This window comes from Calliopsis andreniformis, chromosome 2 (assembly GCF_051401765.1).
Source record: "Calliopsis andreniformis isolate RMS-2024a chromosome 2, iyCalAndr_principal, whole genome shotgun sequence".
NCBI lineage: Eukaryota > Metazoa > Arthropoda > Insecta > Hymenoptera > Andrenidae > Calliopsis > Calliopsis andreniformis.
Genome location: NC_135063.1, coordinates 889,708 through 911,375, shown reverse-complemented (window position 1 = coordinate 911,375; position 21,668 = coordinate 889,708). Strand labels below are relative to the sequence as shown.

The 21,668-nt window shown below is 33.0% G+C and overlaps 1 protein-coding gene across 1 annotated transcript in view; it reads right to left on the bottom strand.

The window, feature by feature from the left end:
* Positions 1 to 6,325: 6,325 nt before the first annotated feature.
* The window catches only part of LOC143188030 (ras-related protein Rab-8A-like), a 28,034-nt gene continuing 12,691 nt past the window's right edge, over positions 6,326 to 21,668 (bottom strand). The window contains exons 3-5 of the mRNA XM_076392057.1: positions 11,191 to 11,329; positions 10,866 to 11,069; positions 6,326 to 9,481 (exon numbers count right to left, since the gene is read on the bottom strand). Of these exons, the coding sequence (XP_076248172.1) occupies positions 9,389 to 9,481; positions 10,866 to 11,069; positions 11,191 to 11,329 (436 nt within the window). The 3' untranslated portion in view covers positions 6,326 to 9,388. The remainder of the gene's footprint in view (positions 9,482 to 10,865; positions 11,070 to 11,190; positions 11,330 to 21,668) is intronic.

Sequence of the window (21,668 nt, the reverse complement as noted above, 5' to 3'; positions counted from 1 at the left end):
TCTCGGCTGGAGTTGGATTCGTTCGAGTTTTCCTGATGGGCAGAATTGTAATATGTACATACATATATGTGGCAACAGCGTGACGAAACTTTCAATACGTTTTGGCAACTAAGCCTTTCTTGCGTCTGATTCGTGTATTCGATGAATACGCCATTCAGCTGTCAAATTCTAGATTACATTTACCGACTGATCTATACTTTCATCGATGCTGATGGTAATATGACCAAATTGATTGAGATATACCATTAACGCTTCTAACGGCAAATCGTTGAACTATTTTTGAGTCAAAACGGGTGCACAACGAAAATTACACTTTACGCCTTCAAGAAGTGTTAAATTGAGGAAAATCGCATTTCCACGATATTGTGCTAATTCAAGGAAGGGTGCTCTGGTGTGCTATGAGTGAAAAAACCATTAAATCGTGAGATATTTGCGAAAATGTCACTTCGGCAGCCATCTTGCTAGTTTACAACAGCGTCTGTTTCATGCTTACAGTTTGTAATTTTACAGTTTTCTCAACGTATAGTGTTTATTGGAGTTTAAACGGACCAGAGCACCCTGTAGTGAAGGCTACTCGTGGGTTCTGTACCCGCGAAAAATTCATTTATGCAAGTATCGAGACGTAAAGCGTAATTTGCGAAACCGTTTGTCTCTCTCGCTCATCGCGTATACGTGTATGACTTTCTTTGCTTGCGTGAGCGCACGCACACAGCTCAAACCACAAGGAGTCTGCCCCCTTAATTTCAAATTTCGGTCGGTATTCTAATATATTCTTACTAATTTCTTAGTAGCAGTAACTCTGAATAAAGTAGACTACGAGTAATTGAAACCCGGTTAATCGAGGTTCTATTATATTTTCAAATCCTTGATGTATGTATATAATTACAATAATTTTTTTGTTTTTTATTGTCGGGAGTCTATCCTTTAAACTAATTCCAAACAAAATTTGCTACGAAGTTAAATAATTAAATAAATATTGAAATTATTTTCCAAAAAATGCAATTTACATTTATAAGTCTTTGAAAGCGTTAAGTAGGTGCTTGATAATCGATTAATAATAATAACGAATGGTAATTATTTACGTATATGAATAATATCAATATTATTAGAGAGCAATAATTTGTACTGATAACATTTAAATCACTAAGTATTTGTAAAATTTCTCTATTTTTTCTATGCTGTATGGCTTTATGGCAACACGTGTACATGTATAACAATGCATTGTTAGATATGCTACACAATAAATTTCGCTAATAGGTTAATTATCATTCTTTTATCAATAATTCTCCTCACGTTTGATTGTTTAATAATCTATTTAACAAATGATCAAATATACAGTCATTTTCAGTGAATCCAATTATGTATGTATATCGATAGATATAGTTTAAACATTCTTATCATGAACAGTGTAATTTATCCTTAAGCGGCTAAAAGAAAATTATAATAATTTAACACAACACGTCACACTTATTGTTACAAATACAGAAACGAGTACGTAAACGATAATTAACCTAGGCTAAAAATTTCTACTATTTTAATTCAACGTTTCCTAAATGATTAGTATTGATTTTGTAGGGTGAGTTTCACAGAATAAAAAGTATTTAACAACTTGATTGTATACTTAAAGTCGATTTATTTCCTTTCTATAATATCTTCCCTAATATTTTGTAAATCGATTCATGCAACCTTAAAATTATACAAATTATTTATATTAAAACTTATCGTATTAACTATAATAAAATTTACGAAATTATTCATATCAAACGATAAATTATTTACATTAATTTTTATCCAGCCCATCATCATCGTCTTGAATCTGCACGATTAAACTCATGATCTTTTGTGCATAAACAACAAAGAACATGTACGATTGTACGAACAGAACATCGTAAGGTCTAAATCTCCGACTTTTATGAAGCTCTACAGTCTACAGGATTGTAAAGTACCCGAAAATATGGGAAATATATTTTTTTATCGACTCTAATTCATGTTAAGGGGGTGAAAACTATCCCCAAACTTGGAAGAGGAAAACATATTTCGCCTAATATCTCGAAAACTATTGCGTGTAGTAAAATGGTGTACATGGAGTGAATGTGTATTTTTGAACGACGAATCCATCTATGTAAACAGTTGTAGAAAATATCAATTGATTAAAAAAATATATTAAAAAATAGTATATTTTCGTTGTTTTCGTTGACTAAATGTTGATCAATCGTTTCACAAATTTGTATGTAAATACTATGGACCAAAATGCAAAATACGGATAAAGTAAAATTTTTAATTTTTATGTTATAAACAAAAGAATAACACTCCTAGTTAGACTACATTTAGTGCGAAATTGGGCTGTGACCTTACAAAAAACATATATCCTTAGAACGTTTTTGTCATTATATTATGATACATGCTTATTATTCATTCACTCATAACCTGCAGGTTCCCGATTCTAATCTCTTGGTAGTTTTCATTTTAAATAATTCTAATTTTCGTATACCTTTTCACAGATTAAAATTGTTTTGCAACAAAAATTATTAATCTTGTGTAAAAAGTGTTTCGAGTTGTTTTGTACTTTGGAGACGAAATCATCCGATCATTTGATGAGGAGATAAAATCACGAATGAAAGAATATTTTTCAATTTTTGATAATTCAGATTTAATAATGACTTTAAATTTACCAGTTAATTTAAATTCTAGAGATTCAATGATTAAACTTTAGTCTTTAATACATAATCAATTATCGTCCCCGAAATATAAAACGGTATTTAAATATACGTGGTTTCAGTGCGGTTACACAAGACAATGTACCGGAACAGTTCAGCAACCTTGTAGACTTTAGTTTTAAAGATATTCATTGTACCATGTTGTGTTCTCATTGTAGCGAAGTAGTTTTTATCAACTGCTCTTAGTGGCGTAAACATTTATGTTTTGATCATTTTTTCTAGAGATACCATTTTTGTAGTAATTATGTAGAACGATATTAATGTGTTTGAGTCGTTCCAGCTTTTACAACGAAGATACCACGGATGACACATCTCATATCAAAAACAGCTCTGTTCAGAGCTATCATATTTTCTTAAACGTAGACCACATATGGTTCAACTTACTACATAATTGTTCAATTATCAAAAATTAAGAAATATCCTTCCATTCGTAATTCTATCTTCTCGTCGGATAATTTGATGATTCTGTCTCCAAAGTACAAGATAGCTCGAAACATTTTTTAAACAAGATTAATAGTTTTTATTACAAAACAATTCTAATCTGTGAAACGGTATACGAAAATTAGAATTATTTAAAATAAAAGTTGAGAGAAGTAAAGACAAGCTACCCAATTTAGCTTCGAACGCAGGACCCTGCATGTTATGAACGAGTACCTATTCGCACTCGGCTGCACTTTCTTGTAAAGTTGTTGGCTTAAACCATGTTTTCTATAGAAACTCCAGTTTACATATAGTAAATAATTTTTAGATGGAGAATGACTTATAAACCATCTTTACCTCCTACATTTTCATCGATTCAAGGGTCGCTGACACTAAACCTCTCGTATTGTTAGCAACAGGTGCGAGACATTGCGAGTATTCATTATCAATGTTATTATTTATACATTTAGTGAACAATTATAAGGATATATGTTTTTCGTAGGACCACTCGTTTTAGGTCCCAATTTCGCACAAAATGTGGTCTAACTAGGAATGTTATTATTTTGTATATAATATAAAAATTACAAATTCTATTTTATCCGTATTTTGTGTTTTGGTCCACAGTATTTACATTATCAACATTTAGTCAGTGAAAACAACGAAAATATACTATTTTCTAATATATTTTTTAAACAAATTGATACTTTTAAAAACGGTTCACATAAGTTGATTCATCGTTCAAAAATACACAATCGCTCCATTTACACCATTTTGCTACACGCAAGAGTCTTCAAGATATTAGGCGAAATATATTTTCTACCTCCAACTTTGGGGGTGATTTTCACCCTCTTAACATGAATTAAAGCCGATAAAAAAATATGCATCAAATATTTTCGGTTACTCTATACTTCTGCAAATTTTCATAAAAATCCGAGATTTACACCTCGTGATGTAGCTTTGTAAGTAGGTATTAGGTATATCTCGACCGTATGCTAAGCATCAGAATGGAATTCATAATCAAATGAATTTGGGAAACGTTATTTAACTTTCTATCCAGCCGCTATTTAGAGTTGCTCAAAGTTCCCCAGCACAAGGAAGCTGTAGAAGTCGTTGGTGTTTATACTAGTTCAAGGTGTGTTATAAATATATGTATAAAAAGCGACGAAGGTACAAATATGTGTCCACCCTTATGTGTGTGTGTATGTATTTGAGCGTGCTCTGTGTAGAAACAATACACTTACATATGTATATTTATTGTTTTACAAATAGTATAAAGCCTATAAGCCTATACTGTAACTGTAAGCTTGCGCACGATACGGCTCAAATAAATGTCGCCTTGTCACCAGTGCCGTACGCAACTTATAAAATGATCCATTTACGTTACTATAAAATCTTCGCGATGCTTATTGAACCCCCGGTCAAATAACCTAATTGATGAAAAACGCACATTAAGATTTTTGAGAGGTACAATACAGTTTTACAACTTTGTGCATAGTTTGCTTCGCATGCAATTGTGTTTGCTTCACTATACAGCAGTCTCATTTATTATGTTTCTTCGAATTCACAAATTTTTATTAGAGTTGCGACCGAGTTCCGCGTATCTCTGTTCAATACCCGAAATTCAATATATTATAATCGAGCAGTAAACATATACGATGTTTTCTACTGCCAACAATTGTTTAAGGTAGTTCTTAGCTAACTATGTTGGTCTAATGGGTGTTCGTTACTATATGATAAATATAAAATTGGTATAATACTATGTAAATTATAGTATCAATTTTTAACACTATTTAGATATATTGAAAAAAGTTAAATTTTAATATAATGGTTGAAATACGAAAATAGGATATTCAATTGACTAGTGTTTAGCTACAGTTGACTAAATTCATTGCAATTGACAGACTTTTTACACAAACCCCTTTTTTCATTAGCAATTACAAACAAATCATACAAACAGTTTTATTAAAATTAATATATTCACTTTAAACATTTCAATACAACTTTGTTTCAATTTTGATAAAGTTCTTGAATATATTTGTCCTGTTTCAGACATAAAAAGTGTTTAAGAAGTAGTTTTATCGATTCTATCATATATTACGGTATTAAAATGCGTCAACTTCGATTGATAATTTCTCGATAACTATACGGTAAATCGATTCCATATTTTGCACAAAGGTATCTTGTAATCTAAATTGATTTTGCTTAAAATTTGAACGAAGTCATTAACTTTTTCGTTTAACTAAGAGCTACCTTCATGAAAATAAATGCGCATATTATTTCCACTATTTGCATTATCTTTACAAAATATTACGTATGCTTAAAGGTAGTTAAGGAGCAATTGTAATTGGATGTATTTTTATTGGTAAAACTCATAAATACTTAATGAAAAATAGAAGAATTGAAATGTTTTCGATTGTTGGTTGTTTTTGTTGTCAACCGTTAACTGTTGATTTTGTAATTGAACTAGTTGGCTAACACAGTATTATGACCTTACCTTATTATACATACAAGCAAATCTAATAAACGTGAATATCATAAGATACTAGTGCATTTAATATCTTGTAATAATTTGTTTTGAATTTTAGAAGTTTGCAATAAGCACGCATAAGTTACAAAAACATACTACTTATTTATATTTTGGACATATATAATTAGGGATGAATCTCTCGTTAATTTTATCTAAATGTTATGGAATTCATTAATGTACATACATATATACTACCGTGCATAAGTATTTGGACGCTTTCAAATGATTGGAAATGCGTGAAATATACTTTTTTATTTATACTATGACTGATATCAAATGTTATTCTCATCGGTATTTATAAACCCTATACAATAATATCGGAGATAAGGTCCGCTGATGAAACTATATTAGATCATTTTATTTGAAGTTTATTTTATACATTTCCAATAATATGAAAATCTCTAAATACTTATACACGATTCTAGTCATCTGTGACATGGTATATAGTAGTGTACATACGTGAATAAACGTACAAGGAATAAAAAAGAAATATTTCCGTGTAACTTTAGCATAACATCTATTAGAATGTTTTCCTTCTTTAAGATAGAATAAAAATATTTATATTATCTAATTAGTGATATTAAAAATTAGTGTTTTAAGATACATGAGTTATGATTAAGAATATTTTTGTCAAAACAAATGAATTTAATCTCTTAACTTCAATTTTTTATACTTCCAACTTACAAAAAATTATAAAACGTAGAAGTAATATAAATATACATGTATGTATACAAATTTTATATTTTCTTATATTATTTCGAATATTTTAAAAATAAATTCAACAGTAAGTTCATCAATATAATGATGAAGTTCATGCTAAATAAGCTAACACTAAGAGATCAAAACAAAGGTTAGGCTCATAAGGGCATCACTTGTCACAATATTCTTTTATATAGTCTAAGACGCGCAGTATTTCCTTGCTACAAATTCACAGCTTACTAATGAAAAGTTTTGTAACAAGTAACATGTTTCCAAAGATGGAAACAAAACAAACTTGCTCTAAATAATAATTCCAAATTATAGTGACCACAGTGATGGGCTTATAACGGGGGAATGCGGTACTCGGTCCCATCGCTACGTTTTACGTTACAAACGATAATCGCTCAATTTCAATCAGTCATTTCGCTAACGTATTCAAAAGAATAATTCAAATCCCTCTAACAATAAATACATACTTTTCTCCGATCGAGCATTCATTCCTTAAAATGTGCGTGCGACCTATTCGTTCGGTTCCAGTTCCCTTAAGTGGGCTCTTTACGATAAAACTTACCTCGAGGCATGCCTCACGATAAACGATGGGTTTGAAATCACGTGAAATTATTTTGAATATCTTTGCTTCTTCGAAAATCCAATAAGGGTCAAAATAATTCGAAATGGTCTGGTCCCATCATTTGTCGCGAAACATGCCTAGAGGCAAGTCTCATCGTGTAGAGCCTGCTTTAATCGTCGGTAGGCACAATAAAGGCTTTATTTGCTTCTGCCAGCATAAACGAGATAATCAGAACGGTGATAGCGACTTTAGGTCATGAATGACAACGGACAGTATACCTATACATCTAAAGAAATACAATTGTGCGACGCTTGCACATGCTATTACCGTGCTTCTATACGATCATAATTGCTAATGAGTTAATATACAATTCTAAAATATACATATAATGCTCGAGATTGCCATGTACATAATTCTATCGTTCGTACGAGTATCATCATTATCGCATAGAGTAATATTCTAGTCTCAAATGAGACGTATCAACATTATCCAGCCTTTCCCGTTACTTATACACTCCCTTTTCGCAATTACGAACGGATTAACCATGAGCACGATATCGTTGTGTACGTGACGTTAACTTTATCATCGAATTCGTCAGATGTGTTCGTAATGATTATCAAAGCGCACTAATCAAAAGTCGTTATCGTGTGATTTTCGCATACGATATTTTTGACGTATGGACACAACTGTCTAGTCTCCATGATACAAAGAGACCAGAAAAAGAAACGTTTAGTGTTTCTGACTCTAAGCAAATATCTGTAACTTCGACGATCGTATTGATCGTTCTCACCAAAAAGATCGATGATTAAAAAGAAAAGTACTTACGTGTCCATGTGCCAAACGATTTCGATACGATTGCAAATCACGCATACTCACCCGATATTGGAAAAACGATGGTCCTCGATTATATTAGTGTTGATAGTGTCCTCCTTCTTTTTGCGCGTATGCTACACTATATAACAATAATCACAATACGCTTGACGAAGTATTTCTCATGTTCATGGGATACATGTTTTAAGCAAGAAAAGAGATACCTACTATATCAATAGCACGAATGCTCCTCGTTTAGGCCTTCCGTGAACATCAAGCGATTATAATGAAATGTTTGCACGGATGATATCCAGTTAACGTGTTTGTTAATTATATAAACTGAGTCGGTTTTAAGATGGAAAATAGAATGTTAATGTTCGAAACATAATTCAACGATACAATAAATTTTCTTATGCGTTTCTGTACAATATGAATCCATTAATATTTAATATTATGGATAGAAAGTGAACCATGACTAGATCTTAAAATGGTTACATTTCAGGATGACGGTGATATTAAGAGGATAATATTTATAAATAACAAATGTAATTCATTACCGCTATAAATAAAACTGCGCAAAAATTATTGCTAATAAGCGAAGTGTAAAAGTATATATGTCTATACTATAATGGAGTTTAAAACTTTACAAAATGTTGTACAGTTGCACCATGTAGTCCACTGATTGTTATTACAAATCTATTATGTACTTCAGCCTCTTGGTAGTTATATGTAATACGAAATGTCTGTCGATTCTTACAAAGCTCAGTTTAAATCCGTCTGTCCATTTAATAAGAAAACAATGATTTATAAATGCTAGAACTCCACGTTGTATCCATTAATAAATAGTCTCGTTATTGATCACTTTCGAATAATCTTGATGACAATGATGAATTTGTATCAGGTGCCGGTATACATATGCATACACATACCGTACCTATAAGCATATGTAAACAATGACTCAACATACGCCATTGTTTACTGGAGCCGTAGTAACTATTTACTACGTAGTAACAGCCTCTACAATCGTAGAGAGACATTTATTGTACATAGTTAGTGTTAGTTCTCTTATTGTTAATAATGCCGAAAATGAAATTGAACTTTTTATATTTTGTTAGTTTGGTAAGAGCGTATTTAGAGGTAAAAGTACGATCTCTCATAGTAATATCACTTAAATATAGAGTATAATTGTGCCTTTTTTATATATATGCGTTACGTGAATACGTATGCAACCTCATACACGCTGTACGTTTAACGAACGTTTACCTAAGTACTTTTTCGGCGCTTAGAAACCATTAGAACAAAGGTGCACAATTTATGCCAGTATTTGCGGTGTGTCTTGTAATGTTTGTGACAAGTATTGCAAATAATCGTAAATGTTATGTCTTCTATAATTCGGTACAAAAATCTTGTCGTATCTTCTTCTCTGATGCCCATTCTCTTGGTGCGCATGACTTCGTGAAACTGTTTATTCGACCAATTCATTTGCATCATGCGTATGTATGTACATTTACATTTAGAAACGACGCGACTTTTTCCTTTCTTTACTAATTTTCGTGTGGCCACGAACGATAAAATCCTATCTGGAGCGAATACTTCACGTGTACCGATACTCGAAGCAAATTTCGATTTTCGTTATTATAGAAACTAACATGCGCAAGCATCGCCCTGTTGAGATGGCGACTGTGCCTTGATTACACTGTCAGCTCCTTCCCTTTCAGAAGCTTCGAACAAACTGGCCTAAAATCATAAAGCATGTGGATTTCGATCATGTCTAATGATATAAAGAAATACATATTAATATTGTAAACATACATGGTGTTTGACAACAAATAGAAAAAACTTCAAGAGATGATTTTAGACAACTAAAATCCATAAAAAACTAAAAAAATAATAATTTTGTTTGTTAACCTTGTGTTTGCAATTTTATTTTTATTTTAAAAAATCCCAAAAAAGTTCTTACACTCTTCTAAGTTCTGAAATGTCACTCAATAATTCTAAGCTGTATATGTCACCCTAATTTTTTTAAACAAGACAGAAAAAAATTCAAGAATAAAAATAGTCTCGGTCGTAAACGACTCAAGTTGCAAACGGAGAATTAATTATAAGCATTTTAGGAATTTGTAAAATTCGTCTGAAATAGTACAAATCACCTGACATCATTGCAAGCTGAAGCTTGTGGTAAGAGTTAGATAATAAAAGAGTAAGAACGATTATTAAATATACATATGCTACAATTTTTATTGCACTTATTGATAATCATCAGAGATTTTGAGAAAAATGAAACATATAATCAACACAAAATTTACAAAAAATGATTGATTTGACATCATTTACAGTACAATCACAGTACATTGTATTTGAGAAACGTTTCTAACAATTTATTTAGTAATTTAGCGTATAATTTTCAATTGTTTCAAGATCATATTGCAGAGGGAATGTAGTCCATATTTTTTTCATAAACAAAGCATATTAGCATTATTCTCTATCTAATTTTTTTAATGATAGGTAAATTTTCAAAAACATTAAAATAAAATAGTAAAAATTTAATTTGTATGCATAGATAATCACTTACATTAGGGGCAACTTCATTGATTTCGATGACCTTGAAATATGTTGTAAAGGTCAAGATTCTGAACAAGTTTTCCTCTTATATGTAACTGCCGATCGACTTTAATTTCTAAGGTAATCGCTAAAACCTTCAGTTAAATTTATGTTACGATTATACTTCATTCTGGCGCTTATGTGTATAGGAAAAAATTATTCAGAATGTTGACTTTGACAACGTTTCAAAATTATTGAAATCGGTGCGGTGTTAATTTTTTATAATTTTCATGCACTCTAATCTTAGCAATATAAACATTCATATGGATTACTTAACTCCAAATATTTGCAATACATAGTTTTATTTTTAACCCTTTCGTAACCAAATAATTTTTTGAAACATCTCTTTTTTGTTAACTGGGCTTCTAACGTCATCTTAGATGTGATAGTTGAAAGAAAATAAATAGAACATACATATGTTCCGTTGGCTAAATCGTCTCCCACCGTAACAAAATTCACATTAAAAACATGCTACAACTGAAGGATTTGAAATACAATTAATTAATAAAAAGAATGGTACCCGACGTCCTCTTTGCTCTCGTATTCTTCTTGCAAGAGTGAGAAATGCTTCCTCGATATTTATGTTCTCTTTGCAAGACACTTCAAAGAATGGCATGTCAAAATTCTCCGCTATTTTTTGTCCTCTCTCCGCGTCAACTGCTCTATGTACGGTAACATCACATTTATTTGCCGCCAATACTTTCACTACGTCCGGTGATGCGTTCTGCAAAGGATGAGATAGAGAATTTCATTATTCCTTTCGAATTGAAGAATGCAAAATTAGTTATAAACAATTCATATGTTTCAAAATCAAAATTCAATTTTACATTCTTTCATATTCTTACTTCCTGAATGTTTCGTAGCCAGTAGGACAGGTGATTGAAGCTTTCCAGGCTAGTAACATCATACATCAGAAGAATACCCATGGCGCCACGATAATAAGCTGTAGTTAATGTTCTAAATCGTTCTTGGCCAGCAGTATCCCTTTAATGAATCGGTAATATAATTTAATAATAATCCAAAGTAAAGTAAAAATAAAAAAACGATTCAGAGCTCCATGCTATACCTTTGACAGATTAAGCCAGGAATTCACCAGAAAACTAAGCTGAGTTATGATATTCTAAAATTAAAAATAGTTGATTCAATTCAATGTATATAAAATCGTTTCTACTAAAAGCTAAGCTAATTGCAAACTGTGCTACGTTCTTTCGAAAGCTAAACCTATGCCTTGCTTGTGTACAAAAAAATCGTCCATCAGGTAATCTTGTATTACGTGTAAGCTATTAACTTAGCTTCCGAAAAAACAAAGCAAAGTTCAGATTAACTTTTGATGGGAACGGTTCCGTATATATTATAATGAAGCAAATATTTTCAGACTTAGTACAGCATACCATAGTTTAGCTTTCCGGTAGATTCCTGGCTTTAGATATGTAAAACAATGAGAAACACATTTCTATTCTTTTCAAATTTATTTCCTTTTCCTTCTTTATTACACCTATGATATAATATAATTTTATTTCAAAAACATTATTAGAATTATACAAAAAACATTATCAGAAATAGATGACCAAATTTTGATATGGTATTCTATTCTTCCTAGATCTTCTTACGTTCATTTTGAACATCTTTAGGATGTTCTTAGGACTTACATTGCCGTAATATTCCAGAGACGTTCGTTTCTTAAGTTCCATGAATAATCTTAGAACTTAAATTTTGTGTGTTACAAAAATATCCATTTGGGAAGTCTTATAGATGTTCCTAAGACTTGAATTCCACATATTTTAAAAGTATCCATTTTGAAAGTCCTATAGATGTTTTTAAGGCTTACATTTCGTATTTTCTAAGTACGTTCGCCTTGAGAAACTTTTAAATCTTCTAAAGGATTAAATTTCAAATATTGCAAAAACATCTATCTTATAAATTTTATAAACGTTTTGAAAAGTAAAAATGTAGATTTTCTAAAAACAACTGTCATGTAGGTTTAACCCGGATGAAAGACAATTCCCGTTTTGTCTAAACAAATTACGAAATGTCTATACAAACCTAACCCAAATCTAATCTGTCACTGTTAAACATTTTGGACTTTCTCTACACAAAACGAGAATTGTCTTAGTTCGGCATTCGTCTGTAACATATATTTATTGTAAAGATAGTCAAATCTTCTACACATTATGTATAGGTATCAGACTGTCCGAATACGCGAATTTAGCATGAGTCAATGTTAAAGTTGGTCTGGTTCACTATCACTTCATCCCGTGTAAGACTATTCAAACCTTTATAACAACTATAGAACATGTTTTGTTTAATTTTAAAGATTCGGAATACGTTTTTTATATACCTTTTAAGATATTACGATAGTGTCTTTTAAGATGCTTTAAACGTTTATGAAAAGTACAGAAAATATCACTTTCGGATATCCGGAAAATATTCTGAGGATGTTGCTACAGCATGTCCTCAGGACATCTCACGATGTAAATGATAGTTTTCTACAACATTTAAAAACTCAAGAAGGACATATAGGAAACATACAGTTCTTATTAGAATGTCTTCTGAATGTAAGGAACGTCCAGATCGGATGTTCTCTGGACGTACATAAGATATCTTTGTGCTATCTGGGAAATACTTTTTTTTGCGAAAGAAAACAAATATTAATTTAAAAATGCTTGTAACTTAGCTAAACAAAATGCTGAAAATGTTCTTCTTTTGTGTCCAATAATACACACTTGGCATTAATGCGACGATTCAAATTCTGTCGAAGGTGTTCAAAAAGTTCTATTGTATTTCAAATTCTGCCACATGCAGCATCTCAGAAAAGAAAAGTTTCCAAACCTCTTATGCTTAGGGAGAATAGAATATGATACCAGTGACCGACACCACACTTAACGCGTTAAGGCCCTAGATGATAAATGCAGATATGGATCCATTTAGCACACGTCGTTTTAAAGTCGTTTATTTCATGTTCATGTTATGTCTGAACATCCTACAACATAATTTGGACGTCTTAAAAACATTCGACACCGTACACGTCTTAAAGACTTTCGAAAACGTTTATAAGACACACTACAGGGACGTCTATAAGACTCACTCCAGGGATGTCTATAACACACACTACAGGGATGTCTTGAAAACTTACACTTTTGGATGTCTTAAAGACGTCCATTTATTTGCGTGTATGTTTTATATTTGAGAAATTATAAAAGAATTGGTACTGGAATTGATAGGAAGAACAAGTACTTGATTATATAATTTTCCAAAATTATGGAAACACTACGATAGAAATCATTATGCAGGCAGCAATATAAAACTCGCAATACGTGATAGTTGACGAATTTTTAAATAAATATTATCACAAATAAAAGTGCTGAATAGCAAATACTGCAGCGTAATAAGAAGGTAAATTGAACAAACAGATCGTTAAAATCGCCTCTTACGAAGCAACATAAAAGTACCTACAAGATGAGTTCAAGGCTATCGATTATTGAATACGGATTATTTTCCAATAAGAAAAAGTTTAATTTAAATGGATTTAATGATTTTAAACGTTAGTAGGATGATTTATGTACAGATAAAGCCGATATCATGAGCAGAAATTTGGTAGAAGAAGTTTGACAATTTGAACTGCATTTATTTACTTTTCGAAAATGCCGACATATAAAATTTCAACGAAAATAAATGTAGATAAACATATCTATAAACTTACTATAACATCGTTTAATTTCTTTCATTGAAGACCACAAAGAAAATTGCATTTTTAAACAAAATGACGCAATTGTGTCCAATGCTAAAAAGGAATGCACACGAGTGATTTCGGCAAAAAATGTGTTTTGTATAAAGTGATTATTCCATTCTCAAGATATAAATCCGAATCGAAGGCATGCGAATCATATCAAAAGCGGTTATACAGAAAATTAAATAATATAACATTAAGAAGCTGGAAAACGCAGTAGAACTTAAGTGGAATAAAATCCATATTACAATGATACAAAAATTAATTTATAGTATAAAAAATTTAATACTTAAAGTGACTGTTAACAACCCGTCGAGGATGGCGGGTCAGTTTTGACTCACAATCGCTTTCCGCCTAAAGACAAGATTTCCTAAACGCACCTGATGGTACGATCTGCGTTTGCGTCCAACATACAGATCATGAAAACAATGAAAAAAGCAAATGCAGTAGATAATTTGTACATTGACAATTGTATGCGTTTGGACGTAAACGCAGATCGCAGTGTCAATCACGTATAGGAAATCCCACCTTAGACTGTGATTACAGTGGATGCGTTTTCTAACGAACTGATTTTCTGACGAATATGTCTGAAGTTATCGCTCATGCGATAAATAATTTAAACATATTCGTTAGAAAACGCATCCACTGTAACTGCAGCCTTAACTATCTATAAAATCTTTCCCTGTCCGATTGTTAAGCGTAATGGTTAAGCATTAATTACTAATATTGTAATGTTGTGATTTCTCGTAACAAGTTAGTAGATTATTCTTATGCAAATATTGTCGTTCTTCCATATATCAATCTATTATATATTATTTATAATAAAAATAAAACAGCTTTCTTAGTTTCTAATATTCCTTTTGATTTTGTATTCTTCCGTCATTACACATTTCCTAAGCTTTCTTTAATCATATTAACAAGTTTTCCTTTATTACAAATTGTAATATCTGAAAATACGTTCAGTTCGTAATATTAATATTTTTAATGATCCAAATCGCTATTTCACAACCGGAATTTTTTAATGTTTGGAAAAATTTCCGAAAGGTAATCCAATTTTATCAGTATACTTTGAATAAGTCATATGTAAAAGCACTACATCAAGAAGCAGTAAAGTCTACATGATATTTTGAGTGTGTGGTTGTTTTCATTGAATACGTAAATGTGCGTGCGAGCGTGAGAGAGAGCGAGAGAGAGAGAGAGAGAGAGAGATTTGTTAAACTAATAAATAGTTTAATAGGAGAAGAATATCATTATTTCGTCTGTTTCCAACTCCCACAGATGTTACATTTCTAACTTCTCCAAACATATTACCGATAAATGGGAAAAGCAACCGCAAAGTAATCAAAAATAGGTTTGATATGGAATGTGATAAACGAAATTCTGAAAAGACTTTCGGAAAATTTCATTAAAGTCCAAAAAATTGGCAACTCGGTTGCGATTGTCACATACTAAGATTCACCTGGTCCCCTTTTTTGTCGTCAACATACGACAAATGCATCACCAAAGAATTAGCCAGCAACTGTGATAAATTTTGCCAAGCTGATTCGGCTAAACAATATACGAGCGTTCCCCCTCTTTAAGTTATGACTCAAAAAGGAAATAATATAAGATTAACGAACGACAGCGCGCAGGTTGAATATACAGTTGAGATACTTGAGTCGAGTCATGTCGAGAATCAGAATGAATCTCTGATTATCAACCACACGAGAACTGTAACAGCGTAACAGTGATGGCGTACTGTAACGAGTAGCATGGACCACGAAAAGTCGAAAGATACCACGAGTATGTACTCGGCAAAGTCGAAATCTGTCTCCTTAGACCGCGTCAAGAGAATCCGTGAAGTTCAAGACAGGGAAGTGAGTCCGATGAAGAGAAGTTGCGAGAGAAGCAAACACCGTGATCACGAGTGTCTGACGGCTACGCTAAACCTATAGGGGACAACGATCTCATTATACTCAAAACAAGGGAGATCTGGTATGTAACTTATATACACTGTGAAATACACTAAATTGTCTAATGAAAGAGGAGTCTACCACTCTCCTAACTCCTCCCTCACTCCCAAAATAAGTCTAGGTAAGGTGTACTTCAGCACTTTAAAAGAGAAAGAACCCGCAAGGTCGATCTCTACCGCTCGAAACGACCGCCCGTCTAGTTATGACGTCAAATGATACTTTCGCGACATCGCATGAACAGTTTATTATAAGAACATAGCATTTTTATTTTTAGGGGTGAAAGGGGGTCTTTGAGAACGCTCATTTTTGCCAATGCTATTTTTTCATAATGTGCTAAAAACTTGACATAACACAATTTTCTGTAGTGTTCCGATAACACAGTCTAGAGTTATACAGCAAAATAGACGCCAACATGTATATGTGCTCCCATAAATCACGCTTCGCCCTTGACCAAATATTTTCCAACTCTAGTAGTATACACAGAAACCGCTATACCAAATTTCATGAAATTCCATGAAATTTTTCAGTCAAGATATATACAACAAAATAGACGTCAACATACACACGCACGCATACATCCAGACATACAGAATACAGAATTTAGTCATCGATGTTTTTGCTTGTTGAACTCACAGGGACCTCGAACATTGAGAAATATAAACAAAAAAGGAAGTCGAAATTTGACTCATTGCAATACTTTTCCTCTGTTATTATATTATAACAGTTTTAATTGAAAACCATTCTATTGAAAAACTGACGTTTGCTGCAGAAATTTCACTGCATATTACTGGCAAACGTAGTACAGTTATCAAAATCTCCACAACAAGCTGCATCGGGAATAAAATAACTACAACGAAGAATGTCAACGTTCGATTATAACAGATGAAGCTGTAGCTTTTTATATGGACTCAAAACAAACATATTTTCCATATAAAATTGTGTGAACAAAATTTACCCTTCATATTACTCCTTAATCAATTTTAACACGTTGAGCGCCATGTCAGCCATCGGTGGCTGACACTAGACTTTCCGTTTAGGCCGCGTCACCCATCGGTGGCTGACAGCGTGTAACATGAGAACTATAAAATTTTACACTATTTTACGGAATTACAGAAAATTTATTTAAAATTTACTTAATTTGGTATCATTACAGGATTAATGGGATTCATTGTAACACGGCAAACATAAAAATGGTTTTCCTTCACAAGTATCACAAAATGTTACAACACGCTTGGTCTTTCTCCTTGCCATCACTCTACCATCTTTTCTTACATTTTTGTCATAACATAATTTACAGTACTTTCGAACTTCAGAGACTTTTCCCGATTTTCTTTCGAGTTTGTGTTTTTTTCCGGATCTTCTTGCAATTCTGCTCGGTGGAATGTTTTCTTTGTCATACCAGCTCTTCAATCGAAGCGGCGCGCGTGGCCTGAACGGGATTGTCTTAGAAATACGCGTAGCGCTCAACGTGTTAAGAGGGTATATTTGCTTTCTCATCATAGCATATCAGAAATTAGTGCAGCGAAAGTTTTACAAGAAGTTCTGGGCCATTGGATATATCGACTATTATTACTCACAAATCCATTTTCAAGAGTTGAAAAAGTCTTGTACTGTCACAGTACATATAAGCAAAACTTTTCCTCTAATGAAAATTCTGATGAATATCTATTTTTTATCTCATTAGTAGCAGTAAAACTTAATAATGTTAGGCTCTATTTGGTAAAATTCATCGTGTTCATCAACTCACTACTATTGATAAATAAAATTTTTATTTGGCAAAGAATCAACTCAACATCTAAGGTCGGAAGTTCGAGCTGTTCAAAATCAAATCGTTCGTTTACGAATAAAACATTTAACCAATTAAGGCCCAATCAAAGATTTGAGACTTTCACGGCCCGGCATCATACAGTTATCACTGTTAGTTTTTCGAGAGTACGCCGTGTCCATTTGGAATTATTTACCCAACGTTTCGCTAATATTGCAATTAGCTTCATCAGGGGGGTCAAGAGACACACACTGATACTGAGTATCACGGCGTACTCCCGAAAAACTAACAGTGATAACTGTAATTAAGGCCCAAAGTTGCATAAACGGAACATAACCGTAAGATGAGATAGTAGAATTGAGTAATGTAAGTTTCCTAGACAAAATGGCAAATGAAATGTTGCGTTTATACAACTTTGAACCTTAATGAATCAATTATTAAAAGACAACAAAAAGAAATTAAATACACATTATTATTGACCACGATCGATGGAAAAATGTACTTACGAACAGTACCTCAGCTTAAAAATGTTATACTTGTAAAGCTACACCAGAAAAGCTAAATGATCTACTCGTTCAAATTATTAAAGATGAAACTGAAAGTTAAAATTCAATATTTTAGATAAAAGTTGGGTCTTATTATGGATATGCCAAAGCCGGAATATAAGTTCACGAATGACACCAACACGGCTCGACGTTTTTTTTAAAAATCATGTTATAAATTCAAAAATTACAGGCATCGACCAACAGCTAATTAAAAATTTGAGTGTAATTCTATAAGCTATCAGAAGCATTGTCGAAATTGTAACCGCGCTCCATCATATATAGATACTTTGCTGGTATTCACAGAGAACGCGTTTTAGTAGGATGTTCCCGAATACAGTACTGTCTTGTTAGAACTACGCGGTTCGGGAATTACGCCGTGCTTCTAACGCGGCTGGTACACTTTCCCGCACACCTTAATTCTTCACCGTAGGAGCTGCAGTGGCTGAAGTTGAGGAATTAGTGAATGAATAGAATAGAATAAGTGAGAACGTTTCTACGACATCCTACGAAGATATCCTTATCGAACTGTACTATTTCGTCCATTTAAATTTCAAATGTCAACAAGGAACGCAAGCGTCGCAGAGCGAGAAACAAATATACTAATCCTTCTCTAGTTACAAGGATATTGCAACGATCGTGTCGACCGAAATTTATGACTTGTAGCTATCGCGAGGATAGAAATATGCTTCTAACAAATCCTAAATGCATGCTTTTAAGACATATACTTATGCCTACACTCGACTAATTTTCAAACGCATTCTTGTGCGAAAACGAAATCTTAAACGAAAGAATGTTATCCTTTTCTTTTGACTTATTTTTACACATAGAATCATCCTCTACTCCTTTGTACCAACCGTCCTGAAATACACTGTATGGCGTAGATACAAGGTGTCCCAAACAAAGTGTGGGAACTGTTAAGTGCGGATTCCTGGAGTGATTAACCAACCAACTTCTTCCTTTGCATAAATATCCTCTGAAGGTTGTTTGTTAACGAATTATTAACGACTAACGTCGACCAATCAGAGATCGCGGATAGCGAGCGCTCGGCCGAGCAGTGACGATGCAGAAGCTATGCGTAGCGTTTGCTCTCAACATACTCGAACCTTGTACAAAAAATTTAAGGTCTCTACGTTATTGCCCAATTTCTTTTAAACTATTGGATGAAAAATTATGAAAAAAATTAAGGACACGTTAACTATCGCGACACAAATTATGGAATTATCTCAGATTTTTAAATTAATTACCCAAGTTGTACAAAATAAAAAATGAGAGAAAAAATTGAAAAATGCCGATTTTGTATTGTAGCAATACTGATATAATAATCATATTAATTCAGCAGATAAATATCACTAATACTATTGTTCTCAATTTTGTTCACATTTTTCAATTTGATGATACACTACAATAAAAAAATAAAAAGCAATGTTTCCGTAGTTTCTACGGATTCTACACTATTCGTATGCATATGAAAACATTGGAAATTGTATCAAAATGTTTGATTCATATAAAATGTAAAACTAACCCGTAAATGACATATATTGCAAAACGTAATCCATAAAAATTACGTAACCAGCGATTCTTATTTCTTTAACTATAGCGCACTAAACCAAAAAGTGGCCAAAAAATTCCAGATAGGAGAATAAGTAGACATGCAATCGTTGAAACTCACCCATTCGGAGAAGAACTCACCTGCTGCTTGAACACTTCCTCCACTGGGTCACGCTGCCAATCCCGATCATTTAGGGATAAAGCAGTAGTATCATAGGACCTGCTGATCGCAGGTATACGACGCCACAAAAATACACCTCACGTTTATAACACTCTGCTGTCACTTGACGATTTTTTCTGAAGTCTCTTGCTCCTGCCCCGCATCGTTCTAGGTGCGACTTCTTAGAGATGTCACTTCTTCAAAATACTCAAATTCGATTTATCAGTTGGCATGACGGAGAGAGAGTTGTTCTCGGTCAGATTTTTTTCGTGGAGGTGGTAGTTTCTTCTTCAGATCGAAAAAGTCGCAGACAAATTCATGGGGGAAAGCAAAGGCATATCCGATTAGTGTAAGAGACAGTAACGAACGTCTCGCAGATGTGGCCGTTTATATTCACAGGTATTACTCTGCAAGTTCGAAGGAGCCATTGGTAACCGAGACCGAAGACCGCCAGGTTTGCGTCGCGGTCACCCCTATGAACCCTTGGATGCATTGAAAGAGTGGAAATATGGAAGTTCCCGACGTAAAAATACGAATTAGGGAAAGTTACTCGGCGTTAAACATTTAGTCAACAGATGTCTAATTTGGTCAACAGGAGGAAAGAGACTTCTAAATAGTTATAAACGTAAGATGTATTTCTGTGATGCCATATACCTGCCATTAACAGGTCCTACGCTACCACTGCTTTATCCCTCAAAAACCGGGATTGGCAACGTGATCCAGTGGAGGAAGTGTTCAAGCAGCAGATGAGTTCTCCTCCGAATGGGTGATTTTCAACGATCACAATTGTATGTCTACTTATTCTCCTATCTGGAATTTTTTGGCCACTTTTTCGTTTAGTGCGTCATAGTTAAAGAAATAAAAATCATCAAATTGAAAAATGTGAACAAAATTGAGACCAATAGTATTAGTGATATTTATCTGCTGAATTAATATGATTATTATTTCAGTATTGCTACAATACAAAATCGGCATTTTTCAATTTTTTCTCTCATTTTTTATTTTGTACAACTTGGGTAATTAATTTAAAAATCTGAGACAATTCCATAATTTGTGTCGCAATAGCTAACGTGCCCCTAATTTTTTTCATAATTTTTCATCCAAGAGTTTAAGAAAAATTGGGCAATAACGTAGAGACCTTGAGTTTCTTATACAAGTCTCGAGAACGGCGAGAGCAAACGCTATGCATAGCTTCTGTACCGTCACTGGTCGGCCCAGCGATCGCTATCTACGCTCTCTGATTGGTCGATGTTTTTCGTTAATAACTAGTTAACAAAGCTTCAGGAGACATTTCTGGAAAAGAAAAAGTTGGTTAAAATCACACCCAGGAATCCCCTCTTAAGAGCTCCAGCACTTTGTTTGGGATATCCTGCATACACGGTGTTCGTGCACAGGTGGGAAAAATTTTAAGATGCGATTCTAGAGGTCAAAATAAGGCGAAAATCAAAAATTGTGATTTGGTGTTTAAGGCTTCATTAATTATTTATAATCAAATTAAAAATTTGAAATATTCTCAGCAAAGTCAGAGGGCGCGAAATTCAACTTGTTATATACCAATCGATTTGTTTTGGGGCATACATTACGAAAACAAAAGAGATTTTTAGCGGAAATTTATTGTAGTAGAAA